This window comes from Panthera onca, chromosome B3 (genome assembly GCF_046562875.1).
Source record: "Panthera onca isolate mPanOnc1 chromosome B3, mPanOnc1 haplotype 2, whole genome shotgun sequence".
Taxonomy (NCBI): domain Eukaryota; kingdom Metazoa; phylum Chordata; class Mammalia; order Carnivora; family Felidae; genus Panthera; species Panthera onca.
The window spans coordinates 58344814-58366957 of NC_138344.1; the positions used below are offsets into that span (position 1 = coordinate 58344814).

The 22144-nt window shown below is 40.0% G+C and overlaps 1 protein-coding gene and 1 non-coding gene across 2 annotated transcripts in view; both read right to left on the bottom strand.

Annotated features, from left to right (window-relative positions):
• The window catches only part of LOC144616694 (uncharacterized), a 71485-nt gene that overhangs the window by 48019 nt on the left and 1322 nt on the right, over positions 1-22144 (bottom strand). Inside the window, exons 2-4 of the mRNA XM_078448577.2 lie at positions 19387-19593; positions 2177-2288; positions 395-563 (exon numbers count right to left, since the gene is read on the bottom strand). Of these exons, the coding sequence (XP_078304703.1) occupies positions 395-404 (10 nt within the window). The 5' untranslated portion in view covers positions 405-563; positions 2177-2288; positions 19387-19593. The remainder of the gene's footprint in view (positions 1-394; positions 564-2176; positions 2289-19386; positions 19594-22144) is intronic.
• On the bottom strand, positions 15537-15640 carry LOC132670513 (U6 spliceosomal RNA). Its single transcript, XR_009606750.2, has one exon. It is a non-coding gene; the product is annotated as a U6 spliceosomal RNA (small nuclear RNA).

The following is a 22144-nucleotide window of genomic DNA, read 5'->3' on the forward strand; positions in this document are numbered from 1 at the left end:
AGCAGTCAATAGCATATACTGAGCACCTACTCCATAGAGACAAATGTATCAAATAAGTATTATGGGAGAGAGCCTTCGTGTTAGCCCTGACCAAGGTAAGCTATTGCCTCATTAGAGATACTGGAAAACAAGGGTCTCAGAGAGAAACCAGAATATAGGGCAAATATCCGTCATAGTCCCCAAAGAAGGAGAAAAGTTGGACCAGGACATTTCCATGCATTCCTGTGTAAAAAGATGGATCAGTGGTTAAGGATATCCAGAATAAGGGTGCCCAGATAAGTTTGAAGTATGAAGGCATGAAGTGTGAAAGCAATGAGCAGAGTTCCCTTGGAGCTTCTGAGTTTTCTTTTATCAGTGATTGGCTGCCCATACAGTCCTCATATATTTGACTTACCAGAAAGCATACTTTCTCTCAATCTGTTTTCTGCTCCACTTTGTGTTCCCCAAAGAAAAGAAGATCAAAATGCCTTCGAGTGCTTACCAACCCCTCAAAGATGTTTCCTGCCACAGCCAGGGTATCTGTGACAAGTGGTACTCATGGTGATTTGCAAAAACCAGGTGACCTAAAGGGATATAAAGACCTAAAGCATTAACATTAGCAGGAATGTTAGAGGGTCTCCAGCAAAACCCCTCCTCCATTTTATTGATAAGGAAACTAAGGTCTAGAGAAGTAGAGTGACAAGCTTAAGACCACAAAGCAAGTTACAAACAGAGCCTGGACCAGAACTCAGGACTCTTGGCTTCCAGAACAAGTAGATTAAAATAAATTAATTATGAAATAGTAGTCCAGCCTATTTTCTGTCCCTGCTCTGACCCTCAGCCTACATAGGGCCTGGACCTGACGATCTGAAATCAGGTATGCTTGAAAGGGTTTGCCTCTTCACATTGGGTTTACCACTCTACATCCTACATATGAGCATTTTTCCAGAATAAGTGTCAAAAGTGTCATTTCTTTTTTTTTTAAGTTTTTTTAAAATGTTTGTTTATTTTTGAGAGAGAGGGACAGATCACAAGTGGGGGAGGGGCAAAAAGAGAGAGAGACACAGAATTCGACACAGGCTCCAGGCTCCAAGCTGTCAGCACAGAGCCCGACGTGGGGCTCAAACCCACAAACCATGAGATCATGACCTGAGCCGAAGTTGGACTCTTAATTAACTGAGCCACCCAGGTGCCCCAAAATGTGTCATTTCTTTGCCTCTTGACAGATCACAAGATGAAAGCCCACCTCCTGAGTGGTATAGGAGATGACTCACCTTCTGTAACACCCAGGTAGTAGAGAATGGGCATCATGCATCCAAAGAAAGGGATGATTGGTAAGGTCCATAATAAGAATGACAGGGCATCTGGTGAGATGTTACACTGAATGTGTTCATGTATGCCATAAGTGAACTTCATTGCAGGCCTCTGAATTAAGCTCTTAGCATCCCAAGGATAGGTGATACAGTGTAGGTACTCAGTGGATATTTAAACACAGGCTATTTCAGGAATACATTTAAATGTACTACAAATCTATTATCCCATCAGTGCTAAGCCACAAGGGGTCTTCTGAGCCTTCCTCCCCAACCCCTATTTCATTCCAATTTCCAAATATAATAATCAATGGGCAAGAGATTGATGCTGTTTCCTTTACTAATGGGATCAAATTCTCTTCTTAGAGTCAAACTGACATATATACTGGCTCATCTCTTGGACTCACATTTTCATCCTCTACACCTCTCCCAACACTGACACTCTCATTCCTCCCCATGAAAATTGATATGAGCTGAAAAGCAATGATATTCTTCACTGACATATCAAAATTGGAGTCAGCCACAGTATAGTTCAGGAAAATTTGAAAGAAAAAAAGAAAGAGTAAACAAAAGTGAAGCCAGGAAGGACGCAAGGGAGAGGGGATTGGCCTCATGCATGATTAGGACCTACTGCCGCTACTAAGGTTGGTCTCCCTCGTGGAGGGAGGGCTATGTCCTTATGAGCTGCTCATTTAATGACATAGGACTCAGCTGTTCAGTTCCCTTTATGCATATGGTTAGTTGTACCCCAGTGTACTCTTTACTTTCCCACCAGATCTCCTACTACCATCATTAACAAGACACAGCCCAACCTGCTCATGCTTCCCCTAAATTTCCTTTCTCTAGGGTTATAAAAGAGCAGAACCCTCACATTCAGTTTCTCATACCTGAACCTGGTCTCCCAGCCATTGAAGTCATTAAATTGAGGATCAGTTCTGATGACCAAAATCCCAAAGGCAAGTTGAAGACCCAGGCCCAAAGCACTGCCCTCCAGGACACCTAGGACCAATTAGAACATTATTCCAATGTGAGTCTTGAATCCTAGTTGTCCATTACCTGGTTGGGGTTTTAAACATGAGTACATGTACTCTGGAACCAACCTAAGATATTAATAGTAAATCTGGGGTGATATAGAGTAGGGAGCAGGGGGAAACAGGTTAGTAATATATAAAAGCCACATATGTCCATATGTTTTTTTTTTAAAACTGTCTACAGGGTAGATGTCACACTTACATACATACAAATAAAAGCATCATAAATAAATACTTTAATATTATTATGTGCAATGTGGATTCTCTATTGTATTCTATTTTCTTTCTTTCCTTCTTTACTTTTTGTTTGTTTGTTTGTTTGTTCTTTCTTTAACACTGGCCTAGATCCACAAATTGACATCAAGGTTCACTAATGGATCAGAACCTACAGTTTGAAACTAAGTGATCCAAGGCCTCTAAGAACTTTAAAATTTCTCTTAGGAGCAAAACTGTCACAGAAGCAAATTCCAAAGATTGTTAAGAACTTAGTTCTGTGCCTTTGCAATCAATAATTAGTAACACATGGTCCTTGGCTATGTGTTGTTATACTTATCCTGCATACCCAAAACTCTGCACTGTGGAGTTTGGAGGAGGCAGAGGGTAAGGATGAACATGCAGATTTCTGCAAAGAAAAGACACAACTGCTCTGTGGGCTGTGTCTAGGGCAAGACATAGGATAGGGCCAACCAAGAGGACTCCTGCAAACACCCTGAAGAGGAAATGCCAAGACTATGTCACCAACTTAGTGAATGGATAACAAATAATTAACTTTACCTTTGAAAAATAGAAGTTCACCCCAAGGGTAAGTGAAATAATTCAACAGATCAGACACAGAGACTTATCTTGAGAATTTTCATCTGGTAGTTTTCTGGTTACCATCTCTCTCCCCCAACTCTTACAGAATTAGGACACAAATCACATGACTTCTTTTTCCTCAAGTTTTGGTATCAGTAAGATGTAATACAAAGGTTTGCTCTGTAAGATTGTTCTAATGAATAATCAAAATATTTTTTTAAGGGGGAAAAGTATACTTGGTTCTCCCATAGAACTCCACCTGATATCCAACCACTCCCAGGGCAAGAGCAAAGGCTAAGCCATAGATCAACTACCTTAAGGTCCCTTGATGTACCAGACATGTCTGATCAATACACACACTGGTTTCCTCATGTCTGAGTGTTGGACAAGGACAGAGAAGAGAGGTCACATATGAAAAGAAAACAAAAAGAGCATGTTGCTCACTAAGATGCCTCAGAAACAACAACAATGACAAAAGGCATCACAGGTCAACAGTTTCATTTCAGAGCTGTTCATGTTGTGAACTCATTGCACTTAAAGTGAATAAAATCTGGCTTCCAGGATCCATCCTCCTAATGAATGCAGTCTTTTTAGCTCTATCTCCTCAGTGCCAAATAAGTCAAGGATCCAAAATTTAGGTTGTAGTCTTGGTGTGTTTCTCCAAATTATCACTGTTGCGAACATTCTAAACACCTGTTTTCTGTGCATGCATTTGGAGAACAGGCAGAAAAGAGGAACTTGAGAGAGAGAGTCTGAAAGTTACTCTCTCCCCCTAGGCCTGTTACCAGAGGACATGTACATGCTATAGTCAGATGAGCTGTGGCTGCTACAGAATCCAGTTCAGCATACACTGAACAGGAAGTTTGCTCCTTAAACTGTAAGGAATTGTAAAAGACACCAGTGGGTGCAGGAAGTTGGGAGGACAGGAGGGGAAAAAAGCATAAAAAGTATCAGGGAAGTAAAGGGAGACACATACGACCACCAAATCAATTCAATAGCTTAACGCAGCTGCAAGCCTCTTTGTTATGATCACTTTGAAAAGGAGTATGGTTTTTCTCATTTCTGACACAAGCCCTGATGATAAACAGACTGAAACTCTTCTCTGAAACATAACCCCTTCTGCCCCCTAGCAATGTTGAGACACGAGGCTACAAGAAACTGGGCTAAAGTCCAGGGCACAGAAGCTTGTTGCTATTTTGCTCCCTGAGCCTTGGGTTTGTAAGTACAGAGGTGGAGGTTGAGAGACAGCTCAGGAACTGTCCAAGGAGAAAAAGGAAAGAGAACAGAGTTCGGGACAAGTTATGGAAACTGGGATACTGAAATTTTTATCTTTCTCATTTCATCCAAAGCTTCCGGCAGGAGTTTTTAAAGGGCTTTAGACATCTTGTTAGTTTTTTACCAAAGAATCTTTTTCAGAAAGTGGTGAACCAGGATCAAGAGCAGCAAACAGGTGGGGGGCCTGGGTGGCTCAGTCGGTTAAGTGTACGACTTCGGCTCAGGTCATGATCTTGCCGCAGTTCGTGAGTTCAAGCCCTGCATCAGGCTCTGTGCTAACGGCATGGAACCTGGAGCCTGCTTCGAATTCTGTGTCTCCCTCTCTCTCTCTACTCTTACCCCACTCATGGTGTGTGTGTGTGTGTGTGTGTGTGTGTGTGTGTGTGTGTGTGAAAAAAATAAATAAATAAATAAATAAATAAATAAAATAAACATTAAAAAAAGAGCATCAAACAGGTAAGGACAGACAAGGCCAGTGCTCTCTGGAAATCCACAAGGCAGGCTGCCAGGCAATAAGCAACATAAAAGAAAGTACAGAGTAAGGTTCAGCAAACGGGGCTCCTCGGGGGCAAATGAAGCTCTAGTCATGAATGTTGGAGATAAAGCAAGAAAAACCCTCCCACAACCTTGCTACCCTAATTGTTAGACTGAGCTGTCATTCTCAAGGCCAGGATAGATGGCTGTTTTCTTCTTGAGGATTCCCAGGGAGAGTTCAGCTTAGTTTGAATACTACATTTTTTCACTTACCTCTAGTGAAATCTCACTCTCTTCTAATTTATCTGATATCCTCTTTCTGTCCCCTGGAGTAGATTTGATCAGTATCTACCACTAGACTCTTCAAAAGTCATCTGTTCTCAAAACTGTATAATCCCAGTCATTTTAACCTTTCCTCTGGAATAAAACCATGTAAACAAGGCTACTAACAGGAAGTATAGCCATATAGTTCTCACCTCATGGATCCCTGACTCACCCCAAAATAAAAATTTTCTTTTCACTACTCCAGCTCTCTCTAACATTGTCATCAAAGTCCCATACATCACCGACAGTATATTTTAAACAGATGTTTTCTGTCTTTTTCAAATATTTTATATCATTTATCTTATGAACAAACCAGGAAATAAGTAACAAATACTAGGGTTCTCTTGTAAAGCCTATAAGAACCATGCCCTGCATGGTTATCAGATATAGGTAATTGAGAGAAGAAAAAATCATCTTTATCTTTATCACCATGTAACTGAATCAATTCAAGAGGCTGCTTTAGGATCTCAAGAAACAAAAAAGAGACAAACCCAGATTCTCTCAAATATTTAAGTCTATCAAATAGAAAAGTTTCAAAAAATAGTTGATTCTCAGATTTTACCTATTCCTGGAAGTGCAATTTAATAAATTATGATTCACTTATAAGTAACTAAGATTTATACATCAAATAGCTCTTTAGATCAATTTGTGAATAGAGTTGCTTTCTATCTAGTAATTGTCTTGACACAAGGTCACTTTCCTAAAACAACTGTGTCTCTTGCCCTTATGAATTCTCACCCAAACAGGCCAAGCAGGATCTTCCTGAATAAGCCAGCACGTGTTCTGCAGAAACTTCTTGCCCTGGTGAAAGGTTATAGGTCCCTCCTGATAAGAACCCAAAAATTAAGTTACAAAAGTTACTCCATCCCATTTGCACCAATTCCCAGAACTTAGATTATCTGGCCTGAGAAAGAATTTTCTGTTTCTCAATAAGGACAATTATTCAGCCAGAGGACGACAGATAATGTTGTGGCAGTGGCAAAAAAGCCAGATCAAATCTTGCCAAGGAGCAGCAGGTCAGAATAAACCTACCCTGCCTGGACTAGCAGTATTCCCAGTATTCTCTTACCACACAGGTAGACACTAGTTCCATCAGGAGAGACTCTTGGGACTTACTCCTTCCTTGTTCCTCAGGAACAAGGGATTGTTTAGCTTCCAGATTCAGTAAAGGGCCTATTCTGAAAGGCAGCTTTGACCATTCCTCCTTAAAAACTACACAAACCCATAATCCTGAGCAGTCAATCAGATGTGCACTGACAGACTAGAAGGAAAACACCGCCACCCTCAAGAATCTCTGGTGGGCAGGGCCTGAGAGAAGATGCCCAGCAAGTAGAGCTATTCAAATGTGATTTAACATTTACAGTGTGCTTTCTATATGTGGGGCTCTTTGTAGGAACTTTACAAGTAGTAAGTACTCCCAAGAATTCTTGAGGTGATTACTGTTATCTTTTCCATTTTGCAGATGTGGAAACTAGAATACAGAAGTTAAATAACTCTCCCAAGGTCATGGAAGCTATAAGGAGCAGACAGAATGTAAACTCAGGCAGCCTGGCTTCCGAATCTGAGCCCTCAATAATCATCCCATGCTGCATCTCACCTAGCCTCCAGACTTACCCGTCTCTGCCATTCCTAAGTATCCTCAGCACACTAAAGTCATGTAAGTAAAAACTCGAATTCTCAAACTCTTGGAAATTTCAAAGAAGGTGAGCCCAGCAAAAAGGCCCCAATTGGCCATTATGCTGAGTCAGAAATGCTTGGCCAGGGCTGGGTGGGGCAGTCACTAAGCTCAAATGCTCAGGGGTCTTGGTTCACAGATTTCCATGACTCTTTCTCCACTGCTGTCTCTCCCATCCGAGATGTTCCCTCTTCCTATACATAGCCCTTCTTTTCCCTCTTCCCTCCTCCTCCCCTTCCTCCTCATTTCCCTTTTGCAGGGAGTCCAACCCTGTTGGACTGAGAAGAGTGTATATTATCTCTCAGATATAGATAATCTGAGAGAAGAAAAAACCATCTTTATCACCATGTAACTGAATCAATTCAAGAGGCTGCTTTAGGATCTCAAGAGCTCTTTTGCCTTTCCATGCTTCATAGAGAAAGTGTAAGTAAAAAGGATTGTTTAGAGGTGTCAGTATACCTAAAAGGGCATCATTATCTCCGGAACATCATTCACAAATTGTGTCAAGGAATTGATTTAATTTTAGTCCTAGACTTCTTGTGTGTGTCAGGTACCTTTGGTTTGCTTCTCCAGGCCCACTCTCCACCTTCCTCTATACCCTAGGAGCCTGACCCTGTTGACTCTGTCAATGGGCTCCTATGCCCTTTAGCTCCGCTAGTTGGGTTCTACCCAACTAGTTGGTCAACCAACTAGTTGGGTGACCCAGAAGGAGATCAGAGTATATGAAAAGACTGAAGTCAGTGTATTGAGGAGCTCTTTATCTGGCTTTCCTCCTCACTTCTCTTACATCTTGTCCCTTCAGGCCTAGGAATAGCAAGAGTTCACCGCTTATAGGTTCTTGCACTATCCTTTCTTGTGGCTCCACCACATCTTGCACACATCTTTGTAATGGTCTCTTTGCAAATCAACCCTCCTGTAATGATCTGAATTTAAGTATTCCATCTGTTTCCTATTGGGACCCAAACTGATACACTAGGTGAAGCTGATTTAAAATTATACTCGGTCAAATGCCAGTTCAGTAAAGCCACTGCAAAATTAGAGGGGCGCACTAGTCTAAAAATAAATATAAGCCACATGCCTAGAAATGATTTCTGTCATCACTTCGTAAGCACATTCTACCATTTCCTGGGAACGTTCAGTGGGTACCACGAGAAATCAGTTAAGAACAGTCACTTTAGGGGGCGCCTGGGTGGCCCAGTGGGCTGGGCGTGGGCGCGGACTTCAACTCAGGTCATGACCTTAGGATGCATGAGTACAAGCCCCCGAGTTGGGCTCTATGCTGACAGCCTGAAGCCTGCTTCGGATTGTGTCTCCCTCTCTCTCTGCCCCCTCCCCCCACTTGGCATTCTGTCTCTCCCTTAAAATAAAATAAAGACATAAAAAAAATTTTTTTAACAGAACAATCACTTTAGGGGTGCCTGGGTAGCTCAGTCAGTTAAGCATCCAACTCTTGATTTCAGCTCAGGTTCATGATCTTGAGGTTTGTGAGTTTCAGCCCCACGTTGGGCTCTGCACTGACAGCACAGAGCCTGACTCTCTCTTTCTATGTCTCTCTCTGTCTCTCTCTGTCTCTCTCTCTCTCTCTCAATAAATAAACTTTAAAAAAAATTTTTTAAATAAAAAAAGGAACAATCACTTTAGCAAAATCCATTAACAACCTGATCCTAGAATATCAAATTGAAACCAGACCTCTGTTGCAAAACATTAAGATTAAAAAACAAGAAAACCATAAGGGGCATTGCAAAGGAAAGAAAAAACAAACTCTCACACCTTTTAAACCAACTGAGAAGCAGTACATAGAAGCATGTGAGTTCACTGTCTTGGTATCCTGTTTGGCTTGGGATCTAATACTATCAAGCTCTTTACATAATGGTACAATTTGAGGGTTAGTAACTGTGTTATATCTGGAAGCTGAATTGAGAAAAAATCTATCTGATAAATGTGGAACATAATAGCTTGGCCATAACTTGCTGTGAAGTATGTACCCTCTGATAACTTCTCCAGGTATGTGTATGGGGGGCTTTTCAGATACGGACTAACAATAATCCTCTCACGTGCCTACTGCCCGCAGCTTCAACTGACAAAGTGAGAAGAGAGTAGGGTAAAGATGATAGGTAGTGTTAGCTAAATAGAGCATTAGTGGTCACTACAGGTCAGGCTTAGCAGCAAAGGTGTTTGTGCATTTTCTCAATGGCCTTATCCATAGGATGTGGAAACTCCCAACTAAGACAGACAAAGCTATGGAAACTCCCAGGGTCTGGGGTATTTGCATTTAGCAGTTAGGGTGGAAAGCTTAGGACAACTTTCAGAAAATCCATCTCTAGTGACTGTTGACATTGTGGCCGGGTTGATTCTTTCCTGCTCTAGCTTAAAGTAAAAATGACTGAGTCTAAGAAGCAAAAAGGTTATCCATAAGCCACAGTGGAAAGCTAAATAGGAGCTGGAAAATCACAGAAGGCAAAAGAAAGCTCTATCAGATGGAGGCCAGCAATCTTACATTGAAGGAAGAGACTCCATGAACCTGGGGATGACCAGTTCTGAGAGCCATCAGCCCGGGTATAATGAGAAGGGAACCTAAATCAGAACATGGTCAGGTGCTTAACTGCTGAGTTGTGATGGATGTATTACCTTAGAAGAGAACTCTTTCTCCACAGAGCACCCACATCTGTTTCATGTGCCCATTTCAGACAACAGAAAACATCAGATCTTCTTCACACTAATGGTAGAGATCTAACGCCAAAGATCCACAAAGACAGTCAAGACCTATGAGGTGAAATATCCAAATGGCCCTTCAACCCACCCTCAACTTCTTTCTTATAGAACTCTTACCTCTCTGAGTTAGAGGTAGCACTGGTTCTGACAGGCAGTAAAGTCTTTCCCAGATAAGGTGCTCTCTTTCACTGGGGAGAATCATGACTCTATCTCCAGGGGCCTTTTCAAGCCAAGCCCTACGTTCTGTCGTTAGCAAAAGTTTCTCCTGGTTTCTAGTATAAAGTTAATGCTGATCACTGACTTCCTGTGCTGATGCAATTTGCCCTTGTTTATACATTCTTTTCATGATTTCAGTAGGAATTTGAGGACACAAAAGCTCTAGCTCCTTCAGCTGCAGATAGCAGACTCAGGCCCTAATGAAAAAAAAAATGGAGGCGGGGAAGGAGCTTCTACCAAGGATGGGCTGCCTAAAATTCTTCACTTAGGATTTGCATTGACATGTAACATAGTCAGTCTGGAGACATTCTTCCAGACCTCCTCCCTGGTAACTTGTCCAGATTACACCCACCCACCTACCTTGCTATCCCCACCCAACCCTGCCAGGCTTACCACCATTCTCCCAGGAAGTCAGAACAGTTGCTCTGATAGGACAGCCAGAAGAAAAACAGACAGTAGAATCAGTTGGAGAGCTAGGAGGAAAAGTGAAAAAGAGAGATAATCTGTAAGAAGGAGGAGAGGTCAATGATATTCAGTGATGTATACAATCAGGCAGCATGACAAATGAGAAGATGCTAGATTTGGTAGTGAAGAAGTGACTGGTTCTGTTTGAGAGAGCTGTTTACAGGAGAGCCAAGGACGATACCAAGTACTAATGAGTTTTCAGAGCAACTGTAATTCTCATAAATTGGTGGTGGGAATGATTTACGCAAGAACAGGCAAAGACAAAATACAAAAATCAACGGTGTTTCTATGAACCATAAAATGAAGTTTAACGAAAGATACTTTAACATATAATTTTAAAAATAGTGTATCTTCAAATATTTTTTGTTTCCCCATCTATCCTCTCTTCTAGGACTCCAGTTATATGTATATTAGGCCATTTGATGATGTCCCACAGATCACTAATAGTATTCTCTCTCTCTCTCTCTCTCAGTCTTTTTCCCCTTTCTGTGTTTTATGTTGGGTAGTTCTATTGCTATGGCTTCAAATTTACTAATCTTTTCTTCTGCAATGTCTAAGCTGCTATTAATCCCATTCAGGTATTTTCCATTCCAGATGTTGTATTTTTATTTCTAGAAGTTCAATTTCAAACTTTTTTATAGTTGTTTAAACTGTCTACAGATTAGATTAACACACAGAAGGCCTTCCTGCTCCTGTCTCACCTTCAGAAAGATTCCATTCTCTTCTGTGGTGTCCTCAGCCATCTGTCTAAAGCTTCTATCACAGCCCAGTAATCTAGGTGAAACACACAAACCAACCAAAACACTCATCACTCATAACTCAAATGCATACTGCTTCCTAGGGCTGTTACACAGAAGGCACTTGATAGATACTTGTTGGATAGTGAATAATGAAGAACAACTCAACACCAAAAATAAAAAATAAAAAAAATTCCAAATACAAAATGGGGAGAGGACCTGAATACCTTTCCAAAGAAGATATATAGATGGCCAACAAACACATGAAAAGATGCTTAACATGACTAATCATCAGGGAAATGCAAATCAGACCACAATGAGATATCACCTCACACCTGTCAGAATGGCTAAAATAAAAAAGACAAGAGAGAACAAGTGTTGATGAAGATGTGGAGAAAAAGGAATGCTCATGCATTGTTGGTGGGAATGCAATTGGTGCATCCACTATGGAAAACAGTATGGAGTTTTCTCAAAAAATTAAAAAGGGAAATACCATATGATCCAGTAATTCCGCTATGAGGTATTTACCCAAAGAATACAAAAAAACACTAATTCAAAGGGATACATGCACCCCTATGTTTACTGCAGTATTATTTACAATAGCCACGATATGGAAGTAGCCCAAGTGTCCATCAATAGATGAATGGGTAAAGAAGATGTGTTATACACACACACACACACACACACACACACACACACACACACAGAGGATTATTACTCAACCATAAAAAAGAATGAGATCTTGCCATTTTTAATAACATGGATGGACCTAGAGGATATTATGTGAAGGGAAATAACTCAGAGAAAGACAAATACCATATGATTTCACTTATATGTGGAATATACAAAAACAAAACAAATGAACAAACAAAACAGAAACAGACCCATAAATACAGAGTACAAACTGATGGTTGCTAGAGGGGAGGGGATGGGAGGGATGGGTAAAATGGGTGAAGGGGAGTGGAAGGTACAGTCTTCCAGTTGTGGAATGAATAAGTCACAGGGATGAAGGGTACAGATTAAGGAATATAGTCAATGATATTGTAATAGTGCTGTATGGTGACAGGTTGGAGGTACACTTATGGTGAACATAGCATAACACATACAGCTGTCAAATCACTATGTTGTACACCTGAAACTAGCCCTGTGTATCAACTAAGCTTCAATTTAAAAAAAAAAAAGGAAAAAAAATTTAAAATAATGAAGACAGAAGAAATCATGCTGTAAGGAAAGGAGCTAGATACCTTTGAACATCAGGATCATCCTGGCACTCCTGAAATCTTTCTATGTGGTTAACCCCTTCTTAAGCTCTAACGTTGGGTCTGCCAGTGTTAATGCAGTGCTGAAGTCATTTAGCCACCTCTGGAGAAAATGCTGAAAATTTGTTTAAATGAAGGAGTTATATTAAGAGGAAAGGCAGAGAGCCAAGAGACTGAAAACTCCAACTTTTTAATCAGGAGGATTAAAAATCAGGAGATTTTAATCTCCTCCTGATTTAATTAGGCTGAGCTAACGTTGAGTGGTTATATTATCTTGCTATCAGCTAAGAGAACAGACCTAGAAATTATCCTGCTTCCAAGAGAATGACTGAAGAAATCAAAGTACCAAGAAGGAGTAGTTGGAGGCCCTCCTGTTCCTCTCTTACTCAATTCCATTTCAATTCCTTGGCGTCAGCCAGAGTCATAAAATAGCTGTTATCTGGGGATTTCAAACAGATTATCTTGTAGAATTATATAGATTTGTAGAGCAAAATGGACCTTTAAGATCTTCCTGCTAACCACAACTACACTGATTGTAGATAATCCAAATCATCAAGTCACATGCAGTTGCCTGCTGGCCATGGCATAAGGACTCTGCTCCGCTGGCTGTGCACTCAGGCCCTCAGTGAACTCACAGCCTATTACACCTCCCACTTCATGGAGAGGACATCCAGTTCCTCTCTCTAACCCTGACCTTAAGAAGTTTCCTTCCACACTCCTGTCTTCCCCAAAACCTGAAGGTTATTTCCACTTAGATGACCCACTGATGTCTCAGCACCAATGTGTTCTACACAAGAACTTTCTGTATCTTCTCAGATACCATCTACTCCCAGTTCCCCTCTGTTAGGTAAAGCACTCCTTATACTTGCTTCTCTCCTCCTGTATCCACCTACCCCCATCCCCCACTGGCACTTTCCCTCACTTGGCCTTAAGTTAAGCATGGGTTAGGTTAGATGAGGTCTGAGAGTGGGGCCCTCATGGTGGGATGTGAAGCAAGTATGTGTTAGAGCTAGGGCCTTTGTTCCCTTTCTCTAGAGGGGAAGTTCTTTGAGGGAAGTGTTGGTATTTGGAGTTGAAGCCCTAACCCCCAATATGATGGTATTTGGAACTGAGCTGAATTTAGCCAATGGGAATCAATGGCAACCAATGGCAGGAAGCTTGGTATCTTTCAGTCTATTTCATCAACTACCCCATCACTTGTTCAATGGACTCATAAACAAAGTGGCCATGATAGCAGGGGTGGAAGTTTTGCATAGGCTCTGCAACAGGAACTTCTTCTTACCAAGGTTAATCTGGCCTCTGCTGGTGGTGATTGCTGAATCTACCAAGATCAAAGACCAATGCTAAATCTATAGTATGGCATCATTCTTCAGGGACACTAGCCAATCACCTGGGACAGATTGATTATGTTGTCCCATCATGGATGGGGCAGCAATTCCTCAGTGAATTTAACATTTATTCTGGATATGGTGTCCCTTAATATTTTTATGTCCCACAGTAAAAGTTAAGGGAAGACTTTAGCAATATAGTTCAGTCAGGACCACAAATAGTTCACACACCTGAGAGTAAAGGTTTGAGTTATCAGATAAAGAATCAGTAGTTGAAGTACTGGCTGAGGGCATAGGGCATGTGATTTGGGCAGGGGAAGAAGGAGATTATAAATACCAACTACTAAAAAAATTAAATAAACAAACATCAATTACTGTCTTGATTACCAATTAAGAAAAAAAGGTCTTAGTAGCTAGGCATATTTTTTCCTTGGTTTATCCTGTATATATTTACATTTGTTAGTTTCTTTCTTCTCCTCCTTTTTTCCCTTCCTGTACTCTTCCATATAGGATGGAAACTAAATTTTAGTAAAATGGTACGTATGGATACTGAGTACCTGAAATAATGAACTGCACCAGCCTGTCTACTGGCAACTCAACTGTGCTTCTGTACTTCTTTGCTTCCCCAAGAGTTAAGAAGACTAGAAAATATTTCTTAGAATCCCTTTACAGCCATTTTCCATATCAGATTCCACAAATGAGAGGCACTTGTATGAAATTTGAAGAACAGAAAAGAGGCAGCTTCTTCTAGACTATTCAGACTTTAGTACAACATCTATTCATGATTTAAAAAAAAAACCCTCTGCAAATTAGGTCTAGAGCAAACATACCTCAACAAAATAAAGGCCTTCTATTAAAAATCCATAGCTAACATTATACTCAATGGTGAAAAACAGAGAGCTTTTCTCCTAAGTCCAGGAAAAAGACAAGGATGTCCACTCTAACCACTTTTATTCAATACAGTACTGGAAACCCTAGCCACAGCAATCAAACATAAAGAAATAAAAGGCATCCAAATTGGTAAGGAAGAAGTAAAACACTCCCTATTTCCAGGTGAAATGATACTATATATGGAAAACCCTAAAGACTCCACAAAAGCTACTAGAAGTGATAAATGAATTCAGTAACATTGTAGGATACAAAATCAATGTACAGAAATCTGTTGCATTCCTATACATTAATAATGAAGCAGCAGAAAGTGAAACTCAGAAAACAATCCCATTTATAATTGTGCCAAAACAATAAAATATCTAGGAATAAACTTAACCAGAGGTGAAAGACCTATAATCTAAAAACTATAAAACACTGATGAAAGAAACTCAAGATGATGCAAAGAAATGGAAAGACATTCCATGCTCATGGGATGGAAGGACAAATATTGTTAAAATGTCTATACTACCCAAAGCAATCTACAAATTTAATGCAATGCCTATCAAAATACCAACAGCATTCTTCACAAAACTAGAACAAACAATCCTAAAATTTGTATGGAACTACAAAAGGCTTCAAATAGCCAAAGCAATCTTGAAAAAGAAAAACAAAACTTGGAGGTTATCACAATTCCAGACTTCAAATTATATTACAAAATGGTAGTAATTAAAACAGTATGGTACCAGCACAAAAACAGATACATAGATCAATAGAATAAAATAGAAAACCAGAAATAAATCACAATTACACAATTAATCTTTGACAAAGGAGGAATGAATATACAATGGGAAAAAGAAAGTCTCCTCAACAAATGGTGCTAGAGAAAGCTGGGCAGCTACATGCAAAAAAGAAACTGGACCACTTTCTTACATCATACACAAAAATAAAGTCCAAATGGATTAAGGACCTAAATGTGAGACCTTAAACCATAAAAACCCTTGAAAAGAGCACAGGTAGTAATTTCTCTGACATTGGCTATAGCAACATTTTTCTAGATAAGTCTCCTGAGGCAAGGGAAATAAAAGCAAAAATAAACTATTGGGACTATATCAATTTGTCATCCTTGCACAGGGGTCGTACTAATCTCTGTATTGTTCCAATTTTAGTATATGTGCTGCCAAAATGAGCACGTTCTTGGGACTACATCAAAATAAAGTTTCTGAAGAGTGAGGAAACAACAAAACTAAAAATCACCCTAATGAGTGGGAGAAGATATTTGCAAATGACATATCCAATAAAAGATTGGTATCCAAAATATATAAAGAACTGATACAACTCAATGTCCAATAATCTGATTAAATGGGCAGAAGACATGAACAGATATTTCTCCAAAGAAGACATACATATGGCCAACAGACACATAAAACAATGCTCAACATCATTCATCAACAGGGAAATGCAAATCAAAACTACAATGAGATATCACCTAACACCTGTCAGAATGGGAAAAAAAAAAGAAAAAAAACTCACAAGAAACAAGAAAGGTTGGTAAGGATGTAGAGAAAAAGGAACTCTGTGCATGATTTGTGGGAATACAAACTGGTGCAGCCACTGTAGAAGACATTATGGAGGTTCTTGAAAATATGAAAAATAGAACTACCCTACAATCTAGTAATCACACTACTCGGTATTTATCCCCAAAATACAAAAACACTGACTCAAAGTGATACATGCACCCCTGTTTATTGCAGCATTACTTACAATAGCCAAACTACAAAAACAGCCAAGTGTGCATCGATAGATAAATGGATAAAGAAGATGTGGTGTGTGTGTGTCTGTGTGTGTGTGTGTGTGTGTGTGTGTGTGTGTGTGTGTGTGATGGAATATTATTCAGCCATAAAACAGAATGAAATCTTGCCATTTGCAACAACATGGATGGAGCTAGAAAGTATAATGTGGCACAAAATAAGTCAGTCAGAGAAAGACAAATACAGTATGATTTCACTCGTGGAATTTAAGAAACAAAACAAGCAAAGAAAAAAAAGAGAGAGAGAGAGAGAGGCAAACCAAAAACTGACTCAACTATAAAGAACAAACTGATGGTTACCAGAAAGGAAGTAGGTGGGAGAGATTGATGAAATAGGTGATGGGGATTAAAGAGTACACTTACCATAATGAGGGCAAAAAAAAAAAAAAAAACCAAAAAACAAAACAACCATTCAGACTTTCCCTAACACTTTCCTCAAAGTTCTTCTAATGTCTGCCCAGTTCCAAAGCCACTTTCATATTTGGGTTTTTATGTTATGGCAATGCCCCATTTCTAGGTAATAAACTCTGCATTAATTATCTATCACAGTGTAACTAATTACCTGAAATTTTAACAGCTTAAGATGATGAACATTGATTATCTCAGTTTCTTAATTCAGGAATTTGGAAGTGACTTAGCTGAGTGGTTTAGGTTCAGAGTTTCTCATAAAATTTCAAGTCAAGATGTCAGCCAGGGTACAGTCATCTGGAGGTTTGATACCGGTGCTGGAGGAACTGCTTCCAAGATGGCTCACTCACATAGCTATCACTTAAAGATCTCATTTTGTTGTTAGCAGGAACCCTCAGTTCCTCAACTCATGGGTTTCTCCATAGGGTTACTTGAGTGTCCTCATGACACAGTAGCTGGCTTCCTCTGGAGGTAGTGATCTGTAGGTGCCAAGGGCTGGCTGCCCCAATATAGACCACTTTGACGTGAACATATTTTGAGCTAAAAACAATCAAAATCCAGTAGATTCAGGAAAAGCTCTTTACGTCCCCCTCAACTGCCTGCTTGTACTAGGAAGAGAGCTATTAACAGATTCCTCTTTACCTAAGGAACTTATCTACATCATAGGGTAACCTTTTTTTCCCAAACATCTCCTTTCATCTTCCTGCTAATAGTCTTTCTCCCCTTTGTATCCTCAGATTCCTATCCTTCCCCTTAGCTCATATAAGCATCATGTTACCTCACTGTCTTTGGAATTTCCATGTCTATGTGGATTCCCTGTGCATACGCTATTAAATTTGATTTTCTACTGTTATCTGTCTCATGTCAATTTGATTCTTAGTCTAGCTAGAAGGACGTTGTAAATTATTCCTCCCCAACAGATCCAAGAGAGAGAGCAAACAGGAAGCCACAATGCACTTTATGACCTCTTCTCAGAAATGGCACACTATCACCTCTACTGTATTCATTTGAAGATGTCACTAAGTCTAGCCCTCACTCCAGGGAGAGAAATGAAGCCCTACTTCTGGGAGGAGTATCAAAAAAATTTGTGAACATATTTTAAAACCACAAGTTTTCTTGGAGCATTTAATCTAAAGAGATTTAAGGAGGAAAGGAGTTCTTAGCAGTTTTGATGATATGGTAAGAAAGTCATCCAGACTCAGGATGAGGCCAGTGAACCAAAAGGTAGTCATGATGCAGAAGTATTTTGACCCTGAAATTTAGGAGAAATTGGGAAAAGAGTTGAGTCAGTTTTTTGCAACTTTTACGTGTGTCTCTCCCTTTTAACTTAAAATTACATTTGAAATTTGGATATTCTGTCATTCATGTCAGATTCTCAATACTAACAATGATATTAGGGTAACACAGATACATCTATTTTCATACTATTTTGACTTCCACAACCCCAAAAGTATTCCACACTTGATATTGGAGGTTCCTCTCAACCTCACATCCATTTTCTTCATCCATCATGTCCATCCCCTTACCTCTGGGCTAAAGAACCTTTGAGCTCACTGCCCTCTGATCATACACCTATGGGAAGGAAGAGTGTGAGGGAAGAGTCCTTCCTTCACCCCCAGATTAGTCTCCAAGCCCCAACCTCAAAAACCAGACCAGGAAGCTAAAATTCTCTTCTGTCTCTCCTTTGAATTAAGACTTTGTCAATAATCACCCATTTACACCTCACCTTTCTAAAATACAGATGTGATTATGTTCCTCTTCTGCTTAAAAATGGACACAAAAATGGTCCCCCAATGCCTATAACAAAGTCTATAAATGTCCTTCAGGAAATTGGTGTATTCCTGACATTTTTGTGATAGGTACGTCATTTGGAGAACAAGCCTATAGTTTTAAGAGAATCCCCCAAATAGGAAGTTACCACAAAATGCCAGGAACCACTGACCTCCAGGGAAAAGGCCTGACTCAACAAGGAGCAACAGAATCATCACAATTTGGCTCCACCCTTACCCTCCCTTCTGTATCTTATGTCACAGCTCTGACTTGTCTTTCCCAGTGCTACCTGTATGTTCATGCTTCCTTGCCTTTGTTTCTGCCTTTGTCTCTGCCTAGAATACCTTCCCTCCTTTCTGTCAGGAAAATTACTATACATGCCTTGGAACCCAGCTCAAATATCATATCCTGGGGGAATGAGTGATCTAAGCTGTAATGCGGTTCATATATACTTCTAACATAATTGTAATTGTTTCTTCCCCCTTTTGATTAACCCTGGACTGAAATTATAATCTCAGAGTAATAATGACTCTTATTTACATTTAAATCTCAATGCCTAGCATAGATCATACTAGGACCCACTGTTTGTTGTGTAGGTGGATGGGTGTTGGCTTGTACTACTGACTGACAGAACAGGGACACCTCCCTCTGAGCATTTCTCTGCAGACTCCCTATAAACTGAAGACCATTTCTTCTCGGCCTAATGCTTTGCTCTGTAATGAGCTTTGTACTTTTAGATTTTACTCATTTGTAAAATTGCAAAAATAATTTTGGAGATCAACATAGGCTTGCCAATTTTTAATTTTCCAAGCAAAGACTTAAAAAATTATCAGTTCTCCATCAGGTAATAAAAGCAAAGCCACTTTAACACCTCAAAAATATGAAGGACATAATCTCAGCCTAGAAGACAGTCTTTTAAATTAAATACATTCAGCCTTTCGAAAAGCTTACCACATTGACCTTATTTTCTCTTATTCCATGATGAAAACTTCATCCCTGTTTATGAGTTCTAGAATAATGTTTGGAAACTACTGATTTAAACCTTTGCTTCTGAGAGGCAGCTCCTGCATTCTTCCTCAGGAATGAGATTCAGGCCTCATGACAGGACTCGTCCTGCTGGATCTACCCATGGGTTTCTTTTTGAGGAAATAGAAGAACCTAGAAACAAGAGACCAACTAAGCATACTGAGCACTTACTGAGTGCCAACTTCTGTGCTGGTCACTTGGCATTGTGTATTAGGTGCACCACTCAGTTAAAAACTCAAGAATACAAGCAATGCAACTTTATCTCTTTTTCTTACTGAATTTATTTTTTATTTGAATATGTTCCACTAGGTGACAACTATGATCTTAATTCAGGGTCTCTCTCCCTTTCTTTCCCTGAGGGTTGCATCTTTGATCCAGGGGACTGACTTAGTGCACAAGCAGGGCTAGATTAAACCTCCCAAGGTCTTAAGCAGGGAAAAGATTATGATGAGTCATATGTAACTGAAAAAAATTTAAATACTTACAGTTAGTTATTTCCTAACAAAGTTCAGTCAGGGTTTTTTTTTTCCCCCTCTCTCCTGAAATTATCACGTCAGTGCTTTTTATTCTTTCAAAAGAACTGTCTTACATTTTTGGGTAGATGCTTTGTTTTCCTGGGGCCTTTGATAAGTTCTTGGCCTACCAGAGGGTTCATCTGGTTTTGTTCATTGGCCCTTAGAATCCACTTGGATGTATTGGATTTTATTGTGGGTCCATGCAGATCACCATGGACTCCTCCTCACCCTGTCCACACAAGACCGCCTCCAATCTGAAGGCTCTTTATGCCACATCTGGGCCACTCAGGGTTACTCTTCAGTATAAATTTTGATCCCTTTTAAAATGCAACACTTACTATTATCAGTCATCATACTCTGTACAGACAAAGGAACTGAGGGAATAGAAGGGTGGACAATAGGCAGGGAACAGTATCACATTATCTGTATCACATTACTTCCATTGGCTCAAATTCTCCTATTTATTTTTTGTTCAGCTTTCTTTTCTGATGTCTGCACTAGACTATAGTTCTATGAGAACAACACATCTGTCTTATTCATTACTATAACTCCAGAACCTAGAACAGTGTCTGGCACATAGGCCCTCAATAAATATTGTTGCTCTAATGACTGAGAATAAATGAGATAAGAATAACACAAAGAGGTGGAAGGGTGTCAGAGTGAGGGGGCTGGAAGTGCTAAAAATAAACTTCAAATATTTTACAATTATGGTGAAAGTTTATGTCAGCTTTCCTTTGGAAAAGTTTTGTTCCACTGCAGCAAGAAATGCCTCTTCATTCTACCATTTCTTGTACTGTTTTCTGGTTTTTGTTTCTGGGCTTTCTCTTGGCTGGAAAACTAAAGTATTTTGGGTCAAGAGTATCAGTATATACCTTTGGAGCTCCCCAAAGGTATATATCTTTCTTTTAGAGATAAAAGATGCTAGTTTACTGAATGAATGAAGAATGAATGAACAAATGAAACTTGAGTCCCAAATATCCAGAGAATCCCTGAGGAATGGGCTCCCTATTGGGGGTTAAGTCCAAAGTGGTGTCTTCTAGACTGAGTCTTTCCCAGCCTCAGCATTCCACATCCACTTCCTGGGGCGTAGCACCTCCTAGTGGAAGTCCAGGGGTGCTGCCTCTTCCCAAGCCATCCCTCAATATGGGCCTCTTGGTGACTCCCTCCCAGACCACCATCTTTTCATCCTCAAAACCTTAATGTTACTCCCCTGGATGAGGCCCAGTAGACTCTGGCAGGGGTCTAGTCACCCCAAATACTGACAAGGTGAACAATGAAGACCTCCATTCCAGCCAAGTGGTTCTAGGCAACAGCAGCACTTCTCAAACATGAATGTGCAGATGAATCACCTGGGGAGGATCTTATTAAAATGAAGATTCCAATCTAGTGGTTTTGGGTTGTGAACCAAGATTCTGAATTTTGAATCAGAAAATATTCAAAAATTTTTTGCAGGGATCTTTTGCAGAAAATATTTTGCAGGGATCTTGCCTAAAACATTTTTGGAATTGCTGTTGAAGCTTATTGCACCTTTAAAACTCAGTGGTCGGGGCGCCTGGGTGGCGCAGTCGGTTGGGCGTCCAACTTCAGCCAGGTCACGATCTCGCGGTCCGTGAGTTCGAGCCCCGCGTCAGGCTCTGGGCTGATGGCTCAGAGCCTGGAGCCTGTTTCCGATTCTGTGTCTCCCTCTCTCTCTGCCCCTCCCCCGTTCATGCTCTGTCTCTCTCTGTCCCAAAAAATAAATAAATGTTGAAAAAAAAAAAAAAATTAAAAAAAAAAAAAAAACTCAGTGGTGACATCTTTTTCTTTGAAGGTGAATTTGAAAAGCAGTCAAAAAACATTTCAAAATAAAATGTGATTATAAATATTGAGATGGATTTACTTACATGGCTTATAAATCAGCCCTGAAAGTTATCCCCAAACAACAGTTCCAAAAATATTTGGGGCAGCTGGTTGGAGAAAGGGGAATGTCTACTTTGAAACATTCAGATGCTCAAGTGTCACTGTGTCCATTTTTAAGGAGTTAATTTTATTACTAGTTTATTTAAGTAAAACTTAAATAGGGCTTGATGAGTGGCAGGCACTGTTGCTTTACAAGTATTATCTCATTTAATTCTCATAAGCCTGCTTTTATTCCCATTTTACAAATGAGAAAACTGAGGCACAGAGAC